At 35.8% G+C, this 21,683-nt stretch overlaps 2 protein-coding genes across 3 annotated transcripts; both read left to right on the forward strand.

Annotated features, from left to right (window-relative positions):
* The first annotated feature begins 4,696 nt into the window (after window positions 1-4,696).
* LOC110689784 (ATP-dependent RNA helicase DEAH13-like) lies at window positions 4,697-15,331 on the forward strand. Of its 2 annotated transcripts, none has more exons than XM_021866590.1 (12): window positions 4,697-5,341; window positions 5,518-5,645; window positions 5,721-5,786; window positions 5,880-5,929; window positions 6,012-6,072; window positions 6,514-6,906; window positions 7,686-7,931; window positions 8,019-8,249; window positions 9,633-9,749; window positions 10,126-11,349; window positions 13,338-14,900; window positions 15,031-15,331. In XM_021866590.1, exons 2-11 carry the CDS (start codon window positions 5,571-5,573, stop codon window positions 14,820-14,822), a joined length of 3,948 nt encoding a protein of 1,315 aa, XP_021722282.1. In that variant the 5' UTR covers window positions 4,697-5,341; window positions 5,518-5,570; the 3' UTR covers window positions 14,823-14,900; window positions 15,031-15,331. The 2 variants fall into 2 exon arrangements, with proteins under 2 accessions (XP_021722282.1, XP_021722281.1); XM_021866589.1 differs by having other exon boundaries at window positions 4,698-5,341; window positions 5,497-5,645.
* A 164-nt stretch (window positions 15,332-15,495) lies between these two features.
* On the forward strand, window positions 15,496-21,349 carry LOC110689875. The gene is made up of 6 exons (XM_021866706.1): window positions 15,496-15,615; window positions 15,711-15,782; window positions 17,612-17,662; window positions 17,810-17,881; window positions 18,091-18,164; window positions 20,467-21,349. Exons 1-6 carry the CDS (start codon window positions 15,496-15,498, stop codon window positions 21,347-21,349), a joined length of 1,272 nt encoding a protein of 423 aa, XP_021722398.1.
* The last annotated feature ends 334 nt before the right edge of the window (window positions 21,350-21,683 follow it).

Here is a 21,683-nt window from a genome sequence, read left to right on the forward strand (position 1 = left end):
CATTGTCTCCCAAACATAAGAAGATTGAAGTCTTAAAGAGTAAGTATAAGAAACACAAGTGTGAGAGAGATGGAGATGCAAATAGAGTTAGACAAATATTTGGAGGAGGATACGGCGGATGATATTGATGAATTTGACATTTTGAGCTGGTGGAAGTTCAATTATTTAAGGTTTCCTAATGTGGGGAGAGTTGCCCGTGATGTTCTTGTTGCCCCTGTTTTGACGATAGCTTATGAGAGTGCATTCAGCACTAGTGGCAGGTTTCTAGATCAGTTTAGGAGCTCATCAACTCCCCGAGTTGTAGAAGGTCTTGTTTGTGCTCAAAATTGGTTACGTGCTACACCATTTCCAAGTATTGAAAAATGTTTAGAGGAAGTTGAGCTTCTTGAAGAAGGTAATATATAAGAATATCTAATCAAAAGTTACTTATTTTCATTATGTATATACATACATACATATACATACATACATATATATATATATATATATATGTATATATATATGTATGTATGTATGTATATTAACTTGGTTATTTTTGTTATGAATTATGATAGACTTGAAGAATATGGCAATTGGTGATGCTGATATTGATGAATTGCTTGAAATAATAGACTGATGTGGCTTTGCTGCTATTGTTTGCTCATTGCTGTTGCTACTGCCTTGCTCCATGCTGCTGCTGACCTGCTTCTGTATGATGTTGTTGTTGACCTGTATGTTATGATGCTGCTACTGTTATGATGTTGTTGCTGCTTGTTGCTGTTATACTACCGCTGTTTCAATTGTTAAAGTTGTTGTAATGTTGAACATTTTTTTTGGATGAAGTGTTAATTTTTTTTTTTTCAGATTGGCCTTGCAACTTTGTATTAGAAGTTTTAGAACTTGTTAATGTTGTTTTAATCCGATTATGCTACTGCACTACTGCTATGTTGATGAATATGATATTTCATATTGGTTTATATGGTTTGGAAGCCCACAAAAATTGCATATTAAAGCCCGAATAAACAAGGCCCAAATTATTTGGTTTGGTTCCTTTTTTTTTTTTTTTTTTAAACCGAAATTTATATGGTTTGGTTTGGTTTCAAAAGTAAAGTGGTGTGGTGTGGTTTCTAATATCCAGATTCAGAATTAGAGTGGTTCGATTTCAGTTTGGGCTATAAGCCAAACTAAAAACCGAACTTTCATCCCTAGTTATAGGTTTGTGCTGACTAGGGTGGGTGAGAGTTGCGTGGGTTCGATCGATCGGCTAGGTTGGGGCTAGGTGGGAGTTCGCCGCATAAGTGTGGTTTGAGAGTAAGGGTTGGGGTTTGGGTGGGAGTTCGCCAAATAAGTGGGGTTCAAGAGTTAGAGTTAGGGTTTGGGTGGGTGTTCGCTGGACTGGTTGGGACACTAGGGTGTAAAGTCAAAATGTATCTAATAAAAGGAACAGATGGAGTATTAGAGCAACTACAAAGTAAGCTACTTAGCAAATTAGCTTTTTAGGTCATATAAGATTTTAAAGCTAATTTTTTTGTAGCTAGTTTGTGCCCTAGCTACCAGCTTGTAGTGTTTGCCAGAGAGAAGAAGAATCTTTCATGCATGCATTAAAAGATTGCAGTTTAGCCCGAGCAGTTTGGAGTAAGTGCATTCATTTTATGGTTTTGTCTCACTCTCTTTGTAGTATGGGTGACTGGTAGGAGCACTGTTTTTTGTAATTTTGAAAAGGATATGGTGAGTTTAATTACCATGTGTTGGGCTATGTGGGTAGAGCTGTCAATTCGGGTAAACAAATCGGGTTTTGGTCGGGTAAGTGTGGGTCGGGTCAACTCGGGTCGGGTCATTTCGGGTTAATGCCGTAACCTATACGGGTCGGGTTCGGGTTGGGTCATGCTTGAGTCGGGTAACGTCGGGTCATACATCTTATCGGGTTTGGGTCGGGTTAATAACAGGTCGGGTTACATTCGGGTCGGTGAATAATAGGTCGGGTTTAATCCAGGTTTTCACGGGTTAAAACGGGTTAGGGTCATTCTCGGGTTCGATTCGGGTTCGGTTCAAGTCAATAATTTGCGGGTTATAATCAGGTCGGGTCATTATCGGGTTTGAGTCGAGTTCGGTTCAAGTCAATAATTTGCGGGTTATAATCAGGTCGGGTCAATTCCAAGTCGGGTCATTCTCGGGTTCAAGTCGGGTTCGGTTCAAGTCAACAATTTGTGGGTTACAATCAGGTCGGGTCATTTACAAGTCGGGTCATGTTCGGGTTCAAGTCGGGTTTGGTTCAAGTAAAAAAATTGCAGGTTATAATTAGGTTGGATCATTTCCAAGTCAGGTCATGTTCGGGTTCAGGTCTCAAATATTGGGTTAATCTGGGTATCGGGTTGATTTCAGGTCGGGTCATATCATGTTCGGGTACATTTTTTAATTTGGGTTGGTTTGTTAACAGTTCATGTAATGACAATCACGTTTAATCATTATCAATTACTTCATTTATTGTAAGAGAAATAATTTCAGATAAGTTTTAATTCGAGGTAATAAGTTCTAATAAGTTTAGATAAGATCTACATAATAAGTTCATATTAATTTCAATAAGATAGGTTTAGTTTAGATTTTTAGAAGATAAGTTCAAACCCTATTCTAATCTATTCACATTGATTCAACTCATTTTAGGGATAACAATTTCAGATAAGTTCATATTCGAGATGACATGTTTAGATAAAATACAATAAGTTCATATAAATTCGGATAAAATAGGTTTAGTTTAGATAAGTTAAAATATAATATTTTTTTTTCTAAATTTATTTTATTTGAAATTATCTAAACTTGTATTTTTTTTTATAAGTTCATATCCGAGTTCACGTTTTTTTTTTAATGGCATTTTTTTTTAACATTTAAATGGTATCATTTAAAACATTTAAATAAGATTAAATAGGCAAATGAATAATAAAATTAGAAAAATAAAAGACCAATAAAAGCCTTTTAACAGCTCTAGTTCGGGTCACCGGCCACTTTCTCGAGTCCAGACTAGTCAAGTCATAATCGGGTACAGGTAAATTATTTGGGTCAGATTATCATCTGGTCATTGTCATATACTCATGCTCGCATTTAATCATTATCACGTTCAATTCAATCATTATCCGAAATTATTATTATTTTTTTAACTATTTTTTATTTGATTTTTTTATTTTTTATTTTTATTTATAAAATATAAGATAAAACAAACAAGCCTAAGGTCAAATAGTATTTGTAAACCGTAATTGACTACATTAATGCACATACACCTACAAAGTAGTAGTATTCGTATACCATAATTGCTTAATTGAAATATAGAATGAACTTGCGCCTAAAAAGTAGTAGTATTCGTAAATCGTAATTACTAAATTTAAATAAAGAATGCACATGCATCCAAAAAGTAGTGGTATTCATAATGTTTTATAGGTTTTTATGAGACATATAAATTGTATTACATTTAATAGTAGAGAATTTTATTGAAAATATTTGAATAAGCTTAAATAGGAAAATAACTCATAAAATTAGGGAAAAAAAAAGATATGACGTAATCCTAGATTGCTAGTTAATTTCGGGTCAATAAAAAGTTGGGTTCGGGTCGGGTTAGTGACAGATCGGGTTGAATTCCGGGTCGGGTTAGTAATAGGTCGGGTTTAATTCGGGTCGGGTTAGGAATAGGTCGGGTTGAATTCAGGTTGGGTTAAAATCGGGTTTTGACGGGTTAAAACGGGTTTGGGTCAATTTCGGTTCAGGTCGGGTTCGGTTCAAGTCAATATTTTACGGGTTATATTCGGGTCGGGTCATCTCCAGGTCGGTTCATGTTCGGGTTCGGGTCTCAAATAATCGGGTTAACTCGGTTCTAGGGTTGGTTTCAGGTCGGGTCATCATTTTTCCAGGTTTAGACGGGTCGGTTAATAATCGGGTTCGGGTCGGTCTTTCGGGTCGGGTCAGCTTTTGACAGCTCTATATGTGGGGCGCAAAGAACAAATGGATGGTTGAGGGTGAAAATCCGAATGTTGAGCAAATTGTTTCCTATGCTTTGAAGATTAATACGAGGGGGCATGAGGTGGGTAAGTTGAATAACATGGGGAATGGAGGGGTGGAAAGAGTGTCTCTGCGGGCGGGTCTCCTCCGGCATCTGGTGTGGTTAAAATTATTGTTGATACTGGTGTTTTGGGGGAGGTGGGGGCTGCAGGAATAGTGAAGGGGTGGTGCTTTGGAGAGCTACGGTGTAGTGGAGTGAAAAATGAGAGACTAAGATTGCAGAGGTGAAAGCGGTATTTTAGGGCATAAAGATTGCGAGACACAAGGGTATGAGTTGCATTGGGATCGAGAGTGATAATCTGATGGTGATTGAGGCAACGATGAAGCGTTTGTATGGCTCCAGTTCCTTTCATCTGATTATAAAGGATATTCTAGATTGTTTTTTTCTTCTAATTTTATTAGTGATTCATGGTCTTTTGTAAAGCGAGGGGGTAATAATGTAGCTCACAAATTAACTTACTTTAACCAAGGGAGTTTAGCCAATGGGTGTGGAGTGATGTAATCCCTCCTCGCATATTGGAAATTTCTTCGGTTGACCTAGATGAGTTTTTTTTCAAAAAAAAAAAGTATTAAAGTTGTTACTTTCATAGTTATTCACTAATAATTTTCTGTTTTTACACATATCACTAAAACTCATACAATTAACTAACTCATACAATTCTACACTTGCTAGTTTGCAACTGCATTTATAATCAAATGTAGGTGACCGTCAGCTGATTGTTAAAACCGCAAAGGTAAACTACCTATACAATTGCATAGTTCACACTTCACATGACACAATTAATTTGCCATAATGATCACGACAAAAAAGTCATCTTAACCACATTTTTTTTGATGAAAACTCATCCTAACCACATTTAAGACATGATAACTTATAATTGACTTATGTTACCCTATTTTCCTTCTTTTGTTGTAAACTCGGTTTAATTAATGCAATTTCAGCCGTTTCAAAATATATAAAAAAAAACAAAAAAACTTACTAACAAATTATACAAGCTTTGCTGTGTGAACATAGTACTTGAGAAATGAAATTGTAAAAATAAACTAATAATTTGTACTTTTTAAAATAGGTTTACACTAAACCCTTAAAAGGTCTGTCCGTCCCATAATTGAACGATCGTAACTCAGCCCATTTATTTATTAGACGAATTTAACCCATTAATAACTGGCGGGTCATGGGTCATGGCTTTTAATAATCCAAGGCGTCCAACCCATTGAATTGCTCTATTGAAGCGCATTCAACGTTCTTCATTGAAGCGCAGTTGCCGTTCTCCATTGAATCTAGTTCTTGTATCACCCATTGAAGCAGCTTTCTGAGGTAAGTTGTTTGTATTTGTTATCATCATATCAAATATCCCTAAAATTATGAGATAATTGAATCAAATATCCCTAAAATTATGAGATAATTGAAACAAATTTGGTTGCTAATGTATTGCACAACACTTTAATGTTATGATTCAACTATGAAATCAGAGCTCTTTTCCCTGGGCCCAGGGCTGCCGCCCCTCCTGCCCTTCCTCAGGGACGGGCCTGTTTGTTTTGATAGAATGGATTCTGGAGATAGCAATGCACTAATTTTGCCTGCTAAGACAAAAAACCGAAAGCCGAAATCGAAATCGAAGGTATTATTTTTTATTGAGTAGCTTTACTAAGTTTACAATCAATTTGTTGATATTTGTTTTTTTTGGGTGTTTTAGCCGATTATAAGCTGTCAAAATAAAAAATTGAGCAATTCCCAGAAAAGGAAATTGAGGAAATTAGAGGTAAATTTTACTTTTTTATGACATAATATTGTTATTGCAGTAAATTTTTCTAAAGATTTTATATATGATTTGGGTTTGGGTGTGATTATGTAGGAAGAGAAAGAACAGGAATTACTGCTGTCGAAAAGCTTGGAAAACTTAGAGTATGTATATACTTTGTAAGATGAGTGAGTTTTTTATGGGTTTTAATTTTTCATGTTAATTTTTTGAAATTTATAATTTCAGGAAGTATAAGATAAGTGACAATGCATATTTGCTTCTCCGATCATCGGAGAACATTGGTCAGGTGAGTTTTATTTGAATTGAATTATTATATCATCTTATCACATCTTTAACTTGTCAATATCTATTGGTTTTGACGTGTCATAGCTCCAATTTGGATGAATTATATACTTAATTTTTTGAAATTAAAGTAATTTTGCATACCATAATGAAATTGATTTTGTTTGCCGTCAAATTAATCTCGTCACATTAATATATCAGTTTAATTAAAGGAATAGTCCTTAATGATAAGAAACCATGTGTAAACCAATGTATAATATTGCTTGAATATGTAGTGATAAGCAAAAATGAGTACATAATGGGAATTGGAACATCTAAAAAAAATTCTTTGATCATGTAAATTTTTTTAGATGTTATCCATCTGTTCGGAACATAGATAGTATAAGATGATCATGTTACAATTACTTTTGTTCAAGGGTCTTGATTTGGTCTTATTGCTTGATAGGCGGAGACAGCAAAGGAGAAGCGTAGGAGGGAAATGCAGTTTTCTAAGGCTGGTTTAGATTTACCAGTAAGTGATATGGGGACCAAGAGAAAGAAAGTTAAGTCATGTGATTATGAACCTGATGATTCTCAAAGCTCTCCGTTGGAGGATGCTGATAAGAATGCCACTTACAAACCAGTGCTTATTGAAAGAGCAGAGACAAACGGTTCTACTTGCTCTGTTTCTTCTCAAGGGGCAGGTGAGCAACAAATTGTTGGTGATCGTGGAGGAACCGAGCCTAAAGAATTGGTTCAGGTAACTAATGAAGATAGTTGCAAAGTCATGAATCTAGATTCCAGGAATTCATCACTCTCTCAGTCTTCTGATTGTGACAAGAAATCTGTTGCTACAAAGGTTAGTATGTCAGCTGACTTATATGGATGCTTTTCAATTACTCTGATTGTTTTCCCTTTCACAGAATATTTGTGATGCACTGTATAAGAGTGTTTTCAAGAAGCTTTCTTGTAAAGGGAAGGTGGGGTAGTTCATATTAGCTCATCCCAGAATGAGAATTGACACCATTTCTGCTAGTTTGGAGTGATGAGCATTTGTACCAGCATTTATGTGATTTGTATATGTTTTTTTTTTTTAATTCCTCCTCTGATCTACTAGAATTGATATGTCATTTTGAATACTAGAGTGATATAATTGCATGTTTATACTCAAGTTCTTGCCATATTTTGGGCTTCCAGCAAAACAAAGCAGGAGTTTGAGGCTTTAATTACGTATCTGTGTTTATCTGTGCTGAGGAGTTGCATGTTTGGAGATCTGAGCTTAAACACGCATGATATTTAAATGTGCTCTGTTTGAATTTAGATTTTGAACTCCATCATGCATCTCCTTTTCTAAGATTAGATGGCTCAACAAATGACTAGCCATTAAAATTGAATATTACAAAAGAATGGAACAGGTCTTAGTATTGTATGTAGACTGTTTGATATCATGCTTTCCACTTGGATATCATGTTGAGTTTTAGGATCTTTATATTGCCATTGCCAATGGTGGGCTTTTTATTTTTTATTTTACAAGCAAGATATGTAAGAGTCCAAGAAGGCTTAATTCCATACAGTGAAACACTTTTCTATAATTATTCCAGCATTTATCGTGACAATAAAATTGTGTTGATGCTTCAGAGTGAATTCAATGATGAGCCTCAAGTTGCTTCTTATGGAGCAAAATGCGTAGGAGGCAATCCCATTGCAGGACCTCGAATTGCCCCTACCGTGGTACATGTGTCGCGGCCAATTGATGTGGAAAATGCAAGAATGGATCTCCCGATTATTATGATGGAGCAGGAGATAATGGAAACTATAAATAGTCATAGTAGTGTGATTATCAGTGGAGAAACTGGGTGTGGCAAAACCACACAACTTCCACAGGTGAGATGGAGAAAGGCTATCTTGCATTTATTGCGCATTTTTTTGCTATATCTCATCTTATCCCCTATTTTGAATTGCAATTGGCAGTTCCTCTATGAAGCTGGCTATGGTTCAGGAGAATGTTCCATGAAAGGTGGTGTTATTGGTGTAACCCAGCCTCGTCGTGTTGCTGTGCTTTCTACAGCTAGACGTGTAGCATATGAGCTTGGACTTACTTTTGGTAAAGAAGTTGGTTTTCAAGTCAAGCATGAAAAATGGTATGGAGACAACTGCTCCATCAAATATATGACTGACGGGATCCTACTTCGAGAGCTGCAGGTTTTTAGTTTTCCTACTTACCTGTGCTTTTTAACATCAATAATAAATTATTCATCATATGTTATATGGCTCCTTTTTTTTTTTTTTTTTTTTTCCCTTTGTGTGTGTGTGTGTGTTATTCATGTCTACATTCAGATGTTAACTACATTACGTAAGTGGACATGAACCGGTAGCATTCTAGTACAGTGGGAATCCAGAAAATCGATTGGCAAATATTTACTTAATTACCATACAACACAATGGGACAAACCAAAATGAAAAGACAACTCTTGGGTACGGAGGGAGTATCCTGAGTCATGGAGACAAGATACGGAACATATATACAATAATTAATAAGTGCTAGATTTAAGAATTCATTTACTCCTTCCATGTTTAAATAAATAAAACGTTGACTTTTACGGAGTTTTAAGAAGGTTAGTTGAATTTATTCATATAATAGGAACATTTGTCATGGATGGAGGGAGTTGTAAATGTAAATGTAAATGTAAATGGTTCTTCAGTCATCAAAATAGTATATACCGGTGGTATTTCTGCTTTGATGGGAGTTGTAAATTTGCAATGGCTTTTTTTGCAGGATTATCATCTATGTGTCCTAGAGTAATCGCAGCGCTAGCCTTTGCAGAGTATTTAGAGAGCTAGCCTGTAAAACAATTCTTGTGTCTTTTCTTGTTAAAGTAGATGTGATAGGATTAGGAGGTGGTGGAGTATTGTTACTTTTGTTTCAATGGAAAACTATAAACTTTGTAAGAAAGAAAAAAATGGGGCTATAAGGAGAGGTAAGAGTTGATTGATAAGGTAATGGAAACTGCTCTTTTTATCTTGAATAGAGTGATTATTTTGTTAATTTATGCTTCTTCTGTTTTGAAGGATGGAATTTTAGCGAATAAATTGCAAAAAAAATATGAAATTTAAAATAACTAGGATTTAGGAAGCTCTTTGTGGATGATGCTGCACAAAATATTGCCAGTCACTGCTCCCGAAACAAAAAAACACCTTTTTGAGCACTGATCCTGTTCATTTAATTGTATTACACACAAATAAGTGATAGCTATCAACCCAAGTATCTTGATGCTACCTATTTATGTAAACTTCCATGCATTTCCCATGCAAAACTCAATTTATGTCCATATTTGAGGAACAGCAAATTTATTGTAACTAAGCCACTTTGCCGTACCAGTTTGACTAATAACCTGAAAACATTGAGAACTTCTTTAATTCTTAAAATAAGCCATACCCTAAAATTGTAAAATTTTGATCTACATAATAATCAAAGTTTTTTTTTTTTTTTTTTTAATATATTTTTTTTTATTGCATAAATTCCTTTGGTCAGGTTCAAGATTTCTGGTATTGCGTTATATAACTTTCTATCATTTGATGATACAGATGGGTGATTTCTTGTTGAAGCGTTACTCTGTCATTATCTTGGATGAGGCTCATGAAAGGAGCCTAAACACAGACATTCTCATTGGGATGCTTTCTCGTGTCGTTAAGCAGCGCCAGGTGATTTTTATTGAAGTACTTGGTTTACAAGAGCATTGAAAATCAGAATTGAAGTCCCTGTTGTGTTTTTTCATTGATGCTCCTTTCTTTACATAAGCTGTTATCACTGATTTTCTTCACCTCTTTCTCCAAGTGGCTTACTCTGTGCACGCTTAAGGGGAGAGTATGCCATGGCTCTTCTAATTGCAAGAGTTAGTCTATATAGATAGCCTTACACCCTGTGCACACACTCTATGCGTGAGTCCTTCAATCCATTGAGTTGGTCTATATAAATTCACATCATGAAACTCATTGTGGGCAAAAGCCTCATTTACAATTTATTAATTTATTCATCTTTCTCTAGCTCAATCTCATAGAACTTATTATATTGTTACAGGAAATATATGAAATGCAGCAGAAGGTGCTTGATGGAGGGAAAAATGTTGAGACTAAAGACAGAGTTTTCCCTTTGAAACTTATATTGATGAGTGCTACCATGAGGGTTGAGGATTTCACTTCAGGAGGCCGGATATTCCCTAAATCCACACCTGTTATACATGTATCAGGGAGAGAGTTTACTGTAACAACACACTTCTCAAAGAAAACAGAGCTTACAGACTATATTGGTGAAGCTTATAGGAAGGTCTTCAAAATTCACAAGAGGGGGTTGGCTTCTGGTGGCATACTGGTGTTTGTTACTGGCCAACGGGAAGTGGAGGATTTGTGTCGTATGCTTCGTCAAGCTTCAAAGCAATTTGAAACCAGAAGGAATGTAGTTAATACAGAGACCAAGACAACTACAATGGATAGGATGGGCCAAATTGATGGGTGTACTTTGAAAGAGATTGATGAAGCCTTTAATTTTGATGCAAGCTCTGTTGAACAACAAACAGACAGGTTTAGTTGTTATGATGAGAGACATGATGAATCAGACAACAGTAACACATATTCTTCCTGCAGTTCGGGGTCTGATAGTGAGTCAGGATTTGAAAGTGATGAAAATCTTGAAGATCAGAAGACTTCTGAATTGGATGATAGCATTGTGGATTTCACAGATGTAAACCTTGATTCTTTAAAGGCTTCTTTTGAAGCTTTGGCAGATCAGAGTGTTAAAACATCAAGTAACAAGACAGAACTAAATGTTACAACTCAAGATGTTTGTTCAAACCAGGCTTTCAGCTCAATTAAGAAAAAAGGAAAGAAAAAGGGCCCCGTTGGGCCATTACATGTTTTGCCTCTTTATGCTATGCTTCCAGCAGCTTCTCAGCTTCGTGTGTTTGAAAAGGTCAAAGAAGGGGAGCGTCTAGTAGTTGTTGCCACCAATGTAGCTGAGACCTCTTTGACAATTCCAGGAATAAGATATGTGATTGACACTGGAAGGGAAAAAGTAAAGGAATATAACCCCTTGAATGAAATGGAATCATATAAAATACAGTGGATAAGTCAGGCGTCAGCCAAACAACGTGCTGGAAGAGCGGGAAGAACAGGACCTGGTCGCTGTTATCGCCTCTATTCTTCTGCAGCCATGTGTAATGAATTCCCAGAATTCTCATGTCCTGAAATTTTGAAAGTTCCTGTTGATGATATTGTCCTCCGTCTGAAATCCATGAAAATTACTAAGGTGAGTTTTAATATGCACATGTTTACTTTTGATGATAATTCTGATTTGAAGATGTTGTGTAGTAGGTCAATTAGTCATCATATATTATCTTATTTTTGGAGTAGTAAAATGCCTACTATATGGATTAAGATTAAGATTAAGGTGGATAAAGATGGTAGATTTGACGCCATATGTGAGTTATTATTCTTTCATTTGAAGATGTATAGACTTTATTTTGTCCTCATAGTGTGCCTGAAACTATTATAACAATTCTTTCTTCAACTATTGAATCCTCTCACTAGGATTGTGAGGGGAAAATACGGAGGATAGGAAGAGCTAAATAGATTCATATTTGGCCAATTTAAACTTTGAATGGATAATTTTGGGGGGGGGGGTCATATGAATGGAAAAGAGGGAATTTGATTGAAAAAGTGGGGGTAAAGTAAAAACAAAAAAACAAAAAAAACGGGGTCATGAAAGGAAGATATCCAAGTAAGAGGATAAAGAAGACAAATTCGGAAGGGGTGTAGGAAGATTAATAAAGAACAGGGAGTAAATGATAAATGCTTTCTTTTTTTACTAGAAATGTGAGAGGGGGTTAAGTCACTTTATTAACTTAAATTTTCACCAAGCTTAGGGTTATTGACCTCATTTTTTTCAGCTAAGGTTTCAGAACCTAAAAAGTTATTGTCTGTTTTACTCTGCAAGTATTATTTTCCACTACAAATAAAAGTTATATTCCATTTTTAACATTTATTATGCAACTTTATTTACTCCACTTTCCTCTTACCCTCTTCTCCCTATCCTGAGTTTTGAACATTTCTTTTGATCCATCATACAGAACAGTAACACTAAATCTTTGTTATGTTATCAACAAGATGATCAACCAACTTCCACGTCTGAAACCAAACCTAAATCAATGTTCTCTCATTAATCTCCTCTTTGTTTTTCTTTTATCTCCTTCCCTGATCCTTTACAAAATAGTAAAACTACCCATCATTCTAACAAGGAACCAGCATTTCTTACTTGCCCAGATTTAACATGGGAAGTCTAGCAATGCGTTCAACTAAGGCTGCAATTTCCTGACCAACATAATATATTATATATAGTATTGGAAAATGTTGCCTGGATTATAAGTTTTTAAGGGGTGAAACTTTGTATTTAATGGGTTGAAAATTTTGTAAGTATGGACTTAGCTGTGATAATTTTTAAAAACTTGTTCTATTGATTTATTTTATTAGCTGAATTTTTGTGGATTTACTTTGGTGCTGAGTTTGAGATATAGTTTGGGAATGGATGAGTGAATTGTGGAAAAGAGAAAAAAGGAGGCTGAAAAAAAGTACTTCGTATGAAATAACTTCTTTTTTTTTTTTGGTGTTTGATTTTGTGGATCTGCTTTTTGGTGTTTGATTTTGTGGATCTGCTTTGGTGCTGAGTTTGAGATATAGTTTGGGAATGGATGAGTGAATTGTGGAAAAGAGAAAAGAGGAGGCTCAAAAAAGTACTTTGTATGAAATAACTTTTTTTTTTTGGGTGTTTGAGTTAATTTAAATTCCTTTTCTTTTATGATGTGAGACGTTGCTGCAATTTGGGTAATTAACAGTTCCATTTGTATGGTAGAATCCCGGGCCTACGTGTTTCCTTAATTTATCGGTATTGATTTGTCTTTCTGGGACTATATATGGTAACTCTATAGTACCTGCCATGGAATTTTTCAAAATGACAGCTATGTTAACTCTGGGTGTATGATTCTGGGGAACTATGAAATATTGACATCTATAGTTGAGTAAATTTTATCGCTAGAGTTTATTAGCTTTAGTCTGTTACACTGGAACTACATTAGTATGTAGCTGATAGGTTTATGCTAGTTGGATAGGTTTATGCTAATTGGATAGGTTTATGCCAGCTATTTAGTATGTTATCGTGTTTATTCTGCTGATTTGTATCTTCTGCATTCTACTCAACAGCTTTGCTAATGTTCTACATCTTTATATTTCTGTATGTTTCAGGTTGTCAATTTTCCGTTCCCAACCTCTCCTGATGCCACTGCATTAGTGAAAGCGGAGAAATGCTTAAAGGCTCTTGAAGCACTTGATAGTGATGGGCGCTTGACACCTTTGGGCAAGACAATGGCTCATTTTCCCTTGAGCCCACGGCACGCGAGGTTGCTCCTCCTTGCAATACAGATCACAAAAAAGGAGAAAAGTGATGTACGGCCAAATCTAGTTCTAAGTTATGCAGTGGCTGTAGCTGCTGCCATGAGCTCGCCAAATCCCTTTCCTTTTCAGTTTGATGGAAATAAAAAAAATTCTGAGGGCACGGAGATGGAAGATGGTTCTGGTTCTGCCAGCAGCCAGAAAAATGGAGACAAGGATACCAAGCTATCGCGGAAACAAATGAAAAAAACCATTAAGCTTTCTCGTGCAAAATTCTCCAACCTTAAGAGTGATGCTTTAACTGTAGCTTATGCATTACAGTGTTTTGAGCAATCTAAGGATCCATCTCAATTTTGCACCGAAAATACACTACACCTAAAAACTATGGTAGAAATGTCCAAGCTGAGAAAGCAACTATTACAGTTAGTCTTCAAACAGAGATATTGTGATGTGGAGCAAGACTTTTCATGGCCTCATGGAACCATTAAAGATGTGGAAGATGATTGGAGTGTCTCTTCTGATAAGATTCCCCTCTCGGAAAATGAGGAGAACATCTTATGCCAAGCTATATGTGCTGGATGGGCAGATAGGGTTGCCAAGCGTATTAGAGGAGCCAGTGTACTATCATCTGGAGATAGAAGAATCAATGCTAATCGGTATCAGGCACCCTTGGTTAAAGAAACAGTGTTTCTTTATCGCTCCTCTTCTGTCTCTAAAGCAGCTCCAGAATTTTTGGTGTATACAGATATTGTTTGTACGAAAAGACCATTCATTCAAGAAGCAACAAGTGTGAAGTCAGAGTGGCTAGTGAAACATGCCGGTTCCTTGTGCACATATTCAGCACCTTTGGCAGATCCAAAACCTTTTTATGATCCTCTTCATGATCAAGTATTTTGTTATGTTACCCCATATTTTGGTCCTCACTTATGGGAACTCCCACGAAACAAGGTGCCAATCAAAGATACTCAACAGCGTATAACTGTCTTTGCTTATGCTTTGCTTGATGGTCAAGTCTTACCATGCCTAAAACCCTACAAGTGTTACATGGCAATCCAACCAATCAACATCTTGAAGCCAGAAGCATTGGGTCAAAAACGGGTGGGCAATCTTATAAGCAAGTTGACTGGGTCGAGAGCAATTGATAGCTGTGCCAAGCTAAAAGCAGCATGGATTGAAGATCCTCAGCTGTTGTATTCAGAAATACTGGACTGGTTTCAGAAGGAATTCCGTAGTCAGTTTAAAATTTTATGGGAAAAGATGCTCCAAGATGCTCTTTCTGTAACTCAAGATCACTTTCCTGGCCGAGCTAAAAAAAGAAAATGCAGAGTGAAAGATTGATTTTCAGATTTATAGATTATGCCTTTTCTTTTCTTCACATGGATACGCAGCATCATTTATCCATTTCACTTAATCATGGTAAATATTGAAATTTTTTCACTTCTACTTTGGTGATCTTACTTTTTTGTTTAACTGAAGCAGTCTCATCAAATTATTCTGTTTTTCATGTGAATATTGTAATTGACAGCTTTGATGTTTAACTGCACAGGTATATGACTTCGTGGGAATCTAGTTGTCTGATTTTTCTAACACAAGAACACAACGTAGCTGTGGCTCGGTGATCGTTTCAAACTGGAATCAACTACTTGATAAGTTGTAGAATAAATTCTGCATACGGCTAGCTTGCAGCTTATTATAGGATGTGTTCTGCCATTTTTGGTTCTCTTGTATGCTAATTTTTAGAGCTTTGCGAAATGTAATTTATTGTCAGACATGAATACTTGATTTGGATAATAAACACAATATAGCATTAGTTTGAGCTTTTATTGATGATTTGGCATTTGATTTTACATTACTATTTATCAATCTCATGCAATGTCCGCATTTTTTTACTTTTAAAGTCAGATAAAATTATTTACATTATTCTACACCCTTTATAAGCGTAAACTTCTGCTACTGTTCTTAGGAACAGTAAAAGGAACATTCTGCCCCTCCTCTTGTTGTCTGCAGGGAAATGGCATACAGTGTACTTAACCTTATGGTTGCCAGCTACTCGTATTTCACTGTTTCCTCTTTCCTGCTTCACCATTTTCTTCTTCTATCCTACCTTTCTGGACATTTTTCTCTCTCAATGGTACTCAGTTCATCTCTCTCATCCATTTACAGTAATTTGCTCTTTGATTTTCAGTTTGATTTACGTTTTTCGGCTATTTTTTGATTCATTTTCAGGCTCTGAAGAAAGATACTAAGGCTGTACCTTCATCAAAGCAGGGTAAACCTGGTGGTGGAAAGCAGAAGAAGGTTAATTATTTGAAAATTCGTATCTTAAATTTTCTGTTTTATAATATATTTTTTGAATTATTTGAATTTGAGATTCATTTATGATGCTATTTTTGTTATTGATCTACAACCGTAAGAAGAAGGTAAGTAGCTATAACCAATTTAAACTGTGAACTTAGAGAGGAAATCAGTAACTATGTCATGAATGGGACAATATGTTATTGTTGTGAATGGAGGAAAGGATGAAGTTGATATGTTCTCTACTAAGATTGAGTGCCTGGGGTGAAAATTATGATCTTAGACATGTGTAACGAACTACTACTGCAAGCAAGAAATAAGACAATAACAAGCAAAGCAAAAGAAATCTAAATGAGGGAAGGAGGCTGTTTGATTAATAAAGACAGAAGCTTTCTTACAATAGTGGCTTGTGGCCACTACTCTCTCAAGGTGACTTCAGGTCACTAATTTCTCAATTCTAATACATCCAACAAGCTACCTAAGCCATGCCCTTCTACCCCTTTTTATATGTACAAGCAGCCAAAACGACAACAGACAAAAGCTGTCAAAGATACGCCCACCCCTCCCGCAATACATCAGTCAAATGTTGCTGCACTGAAATTGATGCTGCTCCACTACTCTCTTAACAGCTCCTTGCACCCTTTCTTGCCCCTCCTAGCATATGTTATGATGCCACGTGGCCGAGTCTCTGGGTTCGTTGCAACAAACCCAAATATATACGGAAAATATGAGTTGAAAGTGTTGTAAGTGTGTATCCATCGAGTTGAACCCTTATTTTTATTTTATTTTTTATTTTTTATTTATTTTGCGTGTGCGTGTGGTATGGTCTTTCATTTCTTCAAACATATGGTTGCTCTTCATGCGAATAAACTATTACCAATTGTGGGTATGAGTTTAACATATATGTTATGTTTATACATTATCATCTTTTTATGATTCAATTCAAGTCTTTTTAAAAAAATACTGTTCGGCTACTTCAAATTTCTGGATGTTGCAGAATAGTTTGAATTTTCCATTTTATCTTATGTAGTGGACTAATCTATGCTCTTCTAGGAAGAAAAGTTGTTGTGAGCTGTCATGTGCAAGGATCAATATTAAGGGAAGGGCATGTTAGTCATAGTCTACTAGTAGTAGCTTGGGGAATAAGCTAGAGGTTTGTTAGAAGGTATTTTCTATAAATAGGCCTCATTAGGAAGAAGAAAGTTATTTGAATATTGAGTGGTTTGTTATTGGGAGAGAGTGAGCCTCTTGAAAGCTCATATTGGGAGGGACTTCCACCTCTTGAAAGTGGAATTATCATCCAATCTGCTGTCATTCTCATCTTAATACTATAACAATCATCTTCCTTCTTAATTTCTGCCATTATTAGTGCTGTAATCATGTCAGAAATCATGTCAGTTCCTAGCATCATGCCGTTGGTGTAATTCAATTAAATGCCTAATAGGTACTGTTATTGGCTGTCTTTCGGATATAATTGCTCTCTTTTCTCCTTCATTGTAAAACTGGGCAATCGTGCAGCTGTCACGGCTCTATTCCCTGTGAGTACTCCAATCCAATTTATTCCTGATTGGATCATGCGTGTAATTATTATGTCTTCTGAAGCAAGCAAAGAGGTGTACTCGTATTACTCAATTATTTAAAAAAGCATTTAGTCTGGCCGAATTTACCTTTGTTTTGTTTTTGCATATAATTTGCATAACTTGTAGGGAACACTCAAAAATGAAAAGAAGTTTCTCGACATCAAAGCGAAGGGAGCAGAAGCTGTCAAAAGGGGACATTATCTAGGAGCAGCATGCTGGTTTAGTTGAGTGTTGGCTGCATTCATGTATTAGTCATTAACCTACTCAGGCAATGTAATTTTCTTAGCTTCTGCAGCTGTTTGGGTATGAAATATGTCAAATACTGAACAAGTTGATTGTCACTCCATATGCCCTGGCCTGGCTTGGAACATCCTGAGGGATGAAAGGCACCTTACCGCCTTACCGGGCTGAAATATGTTGCTGTTCCACTATTTCTTAGCCCTGTTACAGACTAAACGTTGTATGTTTCAAATTAGTATTAAAAATCTTGTTACATTTAAATCAGATACAGTGCTTCCATTGGTTAGTTTTGGTATTAAAAATCTTGTTATGTTGTATGATTATAATTGGAAAAGTGAAACTTATGTTTCACATTGGTTAGTTTTGGTATCTTCATAAGTTATGGTTTGATTCGTTCAATTATTTTTTTGCTTTAAGTGACAATTTATGGCTCAAAAGGTGTGGTTGGCTTGGATTCTGATTAATGAGATGCTGATATTGCGCTTTTGCAGGATTATGGAATTTGTGATTGCTCTAAAGCTGGATCCGAAGAAGGCAAGAACAAGGAGCTCCAAGATGCACATAGGTAGGCAATATACCCAATGTTTAGTTTCTGGGGCTAGGGGAAATTTCCTCATGGGATCATGACATTTTTGGCTCAGATAGCATACTATCGAAAGTAAACACTGTTTTCCAAGGATTCGAATCCATAACCATGGTCCATGATTCCATGGAGACTGAGTGTGTGCTCCTAGGCCATGCATCGGTTCCATATATATCCAGGAAATTCAACAATGTTATGGAATAATTAAATCTTGATCTTTGCATTAAACAAAGGAGAGCTAGAATTTCCAAACATACTTGATCTAAATTTTGGAAACGATTACACAAGGTTGCAGTTAATAATATGAATACTAGGGTGAAGACACAAGTGATAAACCTTTTCAATTGAGCAAGAAGTAAATCACATTGCGTCTTCCCTGTTCTCTTTGTTGATACCCATGCAGTCTTTCGAAGCTAATGTAATAGTTTGGAGGAACGAGGCCCAACCAGTGGCGGACTTGGGCTTAGACCTGGTGGGTCAAGTGACTCACCAGGCCCAAAAAAAAATTTTAAGTTATTTAAAAAAAAAAAAAAAAAAAAAAAAAAAAAAAAAAAAAATTAAAATCAGTTACAGCCTTACAGGAGAGACGGAGAGTTCAAGGCTTTCAAAGTTTCAAGCCCTAGCCTCTTCGTGCTCTGGCTTCTCCTTCTCCGCCAGTCCGCCTAATCGCCTCTTCGTGCTCTGGCTTCTCCTTCTCCTTCAGTCCTTCTCCGCCTAATCGCCTCCATTCTTCTCTTCGTGAATCGTGAGTCGTGACTTCGCCTTCTCCGCCTAATCGCCTCCATTGTTAATCGGCTCATCTCCGTTCTTCTGTTCGTGACTTCGCGTCCGAGGTTGTGGAAGATGACTAATTGACTTTCCCATCGTCACATTTATCAGGTTCGATCTTGTTTCTCTCATTCTCTGTCTTGATTTAGTTTCAAATTTTTGGGTTTGATTGTCGTGGATTTTTGCATATATGTTCCTGTTGTTTTCGACATGTTCAATCATCAATGTGTATTCGAATTTTTTTGGTTCAATCTTTGTGGGTGTATTTCAGCAAAATCGCTTCGTTTTTATTGGGGTTTATTTGATCATTATTTGTTTTCGATTTTTTGGCTTTATTTGGTCGATTGGTTTTCGATTATTTTGGGGTTTATTTGATCGATTTGTTTTCGATTTTTTGACTTTATTTGGTCGATTGGCTTTCGATTGTTTTGGGGTTTATTTGATTGATTTGTTTTCGATTTTTTTGTCTTTATTTGTTCAATTGGTTTTCGATTATTTTAGGCATCATCCAACCACTAGCTTATCTTTACTAATGCTGTGAGAAATTGACAAAAATGCCAAGCAATCCCACATTATCTTTACTAATTCTTGTTACTCAGCTTGAGTAACGGGAATTTCCCCATTTGTTAGTTGTTACAAAACCATTTTGTTTATTAGATTCCAAAGATTATTAGTTCTACAGTTCTAAGTAAGAAGTGATAAGTGTCCTTACCACAAAATAAAAAAAATGCTAAGTGTGACTAAAACTATTGCAAAGTAATTATAAAATCACGTCCCCAACTAAAAACAATAATCTAAATTACCCTAACCTAGCTTATTTTCAATTAAAAGTCACGTAGCAAATTTCAGAATCGTTGATCAAAGTATTTACATAACAATCTTACACTATTAAATCATTTCAACAATACCCTCCAATATATATTTAGGTGTTCCCCTCGTGAAGAGGATCTCATAATGTTCCATTTTCATTACACTTAAAAAAAAAGCTCTCTTTGATCATATTTATTGTTTTTTACCTAAACGAAAACATTTCCTCATCCGATATTACACTTAAATTAGGGTATGAAACTTGGTATTCAAATACTTTAATGTTCCTGCTTCTTTATTTGATTGTCATTTTGAATAGAATTGTGCTAATTAATCATCTAATGATTCACTCCGCTTATTGTGCTTCCCATCCTTAAGTATGTAGACATTTGATTATTTATTTCCCATTAAAAGGTGCTTACACTGTTACACATGTTATGTAAAGTATTTGGCTTGTCAAATTTGGATATCTTTTCTGTTGATCTTTGGGTCAAAGTCTCTTATGAGATCCCTTGATTTTAGATATATATTTGATGCACAGAGTCTATTACTTGATTCTTTTTATATCTGGCTGCGTTTGATCTAGCTCCCTTGTCTGACTGGTGTCCATTATGAATTGCTTGATTTAGACCATTTAGTTGAATATTTATTCAAATAATTTTTCTGGGGAATATTGCTTGATTTAGTTCAATATTTATTCAAATTTCAGAATGAAGAGAAAACATACTCCAAATGAAATGCAAAACATTACTAGCTTCTTTACTAAAAAAAATCCTACTCCAACTTCTCTTCCACATCCAACACAAAATGAACAAACTATAACTCCACCTCAACAAAGTGAGCAACTTTCATCTCCATCTCATTATTCAACTCAAAATTCCCCTCAAAATGAACAAGGCCAATGTTCTCCTAATGCCCCAATCTTTGGAGAAAGATTAAGTGAACATGAATTTGCTAATCTTCCACAAGATCCAGGAAAGAGGAGAAAAATGAGTCAATTTCATAAAGATGATAGAGATTTAGTGAGAAGAATTTACATTCAAAGAAAGCCTTGTCAGCCCAAAGACTTTACATTTCCTCAAACTTCTATTTTTGGCAAAAATCGTCGCTTTTGTGCTAAGTGGTTTGATACTTGGACTTGGCTTGAGTATAGTGTGGAAAAGGATGCTGCCTATTGTTTCCCTTGTTATCTATTCAAGGATGAAAATGCCTTTGGAGGTGATGCTTTTGTTAGTGATGGTTTCAAATCATGGAATCGATCGGATTTAATAAGAAAACATGTCGGTAAACACTTGAGTGCACATAATAATGCTGTTTTAGCTATGGATTTGTTCAAGAAACAAAATTCAAGCATCACACAAGCCTTAACAAAACAAACCGCTGAGAGTACAAATGCATATAGGACGCGACTTGAAGCTTCAATTGAATCTATCCAATGGCTTTTACTCCAAGGGTTGCCTTTCCGTGGTCATGATGAAAAAGAAAGTTCCTTAAGAAGAGGTAACTTTCTTTCACTTTTATCCCTTATTTCCAAAGGTAATCCTGAATATTCTAAAGTTGTTTTCAAAATAGCATGGGAGATCAAATGTTGAATGATTGTTTAATTACTTATTTGGAGAATGATTTGTTTTTGAATGTTAGCATGGAAGATATCATGAATCGATATCAAAACATGAAAACTCGTCGAGAACTATTTTAATAAGTTTGCATTACTATTTAGTTGTCTTTTGTAGTATTATATGAACATTTGGTTGTATTTTGTACTGTTTGAATATTTGGATGTATTTTTTAGTACTATTATTTGGTTGTTTGGTAAAAAAAAAATTTTAACATATTTGATTATCGATTGTGACTCACCAGTCGGAAAATCCTGGGTCCGCCACTGGGCCCAACTAGTCGATGTAACATGCTATTCATTACGAGTAC

Source organism: Chenopodium quinoa, unplaced genomic scaffold (genome assembly GCF_001683475.1).
Source record: "Chenopodium quinoa cultivar QQ74 unplaced genomic scaffold, ASM168347v1, whole genome shotgun sequence".
Classification (NCBI taxonomy): Eukaryota; Viridiplantae; Streptophyta; class Magnoliopsida; order Caryophyllales; family Amaranthaceae; genus Chenopodium; species Chenopodium quinoa.

What these genes read in the sequence shown, in the direction of transcription:
- LOC110689784 (XM_021866590.1), top strand. Translation starts at nt 5,571, where the DNA reads ATGGATTCTGGAGATAGCAATGCACTAATTTTGCCTGCTAAGACAAAA. An exon ending in AAAAGCTTGGAAAACTTAGA is followed by an intron (nt 5,930 to 6,011) that starts GTATGTATATAC and finishes TTATAATTTCAG; the next exon opens with GAAGTATAAGATAAGTGACA. An exon ending in AAACCACACAACTTCCACAG is followed by an intron (nt 7,932 to 8,018) that starts GTGAGATGGAGA and finishes TGCAATTGGCAG; the next exon opens with TTCCTCTATGAAGCTGGCTA.
- LOC110689875 (XM_021866706.1), top strand. Translation starts at nt 15,496, where the DNA reads ATGGCATACAGTGTACTTAACCTTATGGTTGCCAGCTACTCGTATTTC. An exon ending in GACATTTTTCTCTCTCAATG is followed by an intron (nt 15,616 to 15,710) that starts GTACTCAGTTCA and finishes ATTCATTTTCAG; the next exon opens with GCTCTGAAGAAAGATACTAA. An exon ending in TAGCTTCTGCAGCTGTTTGG is followed by an intron (nt 17,663 to 17,809) that starts GTATGAAATATG and finishes GCCCTGTTACAG; the next exon opens with ACTAAACGTTGTATGTTTCA.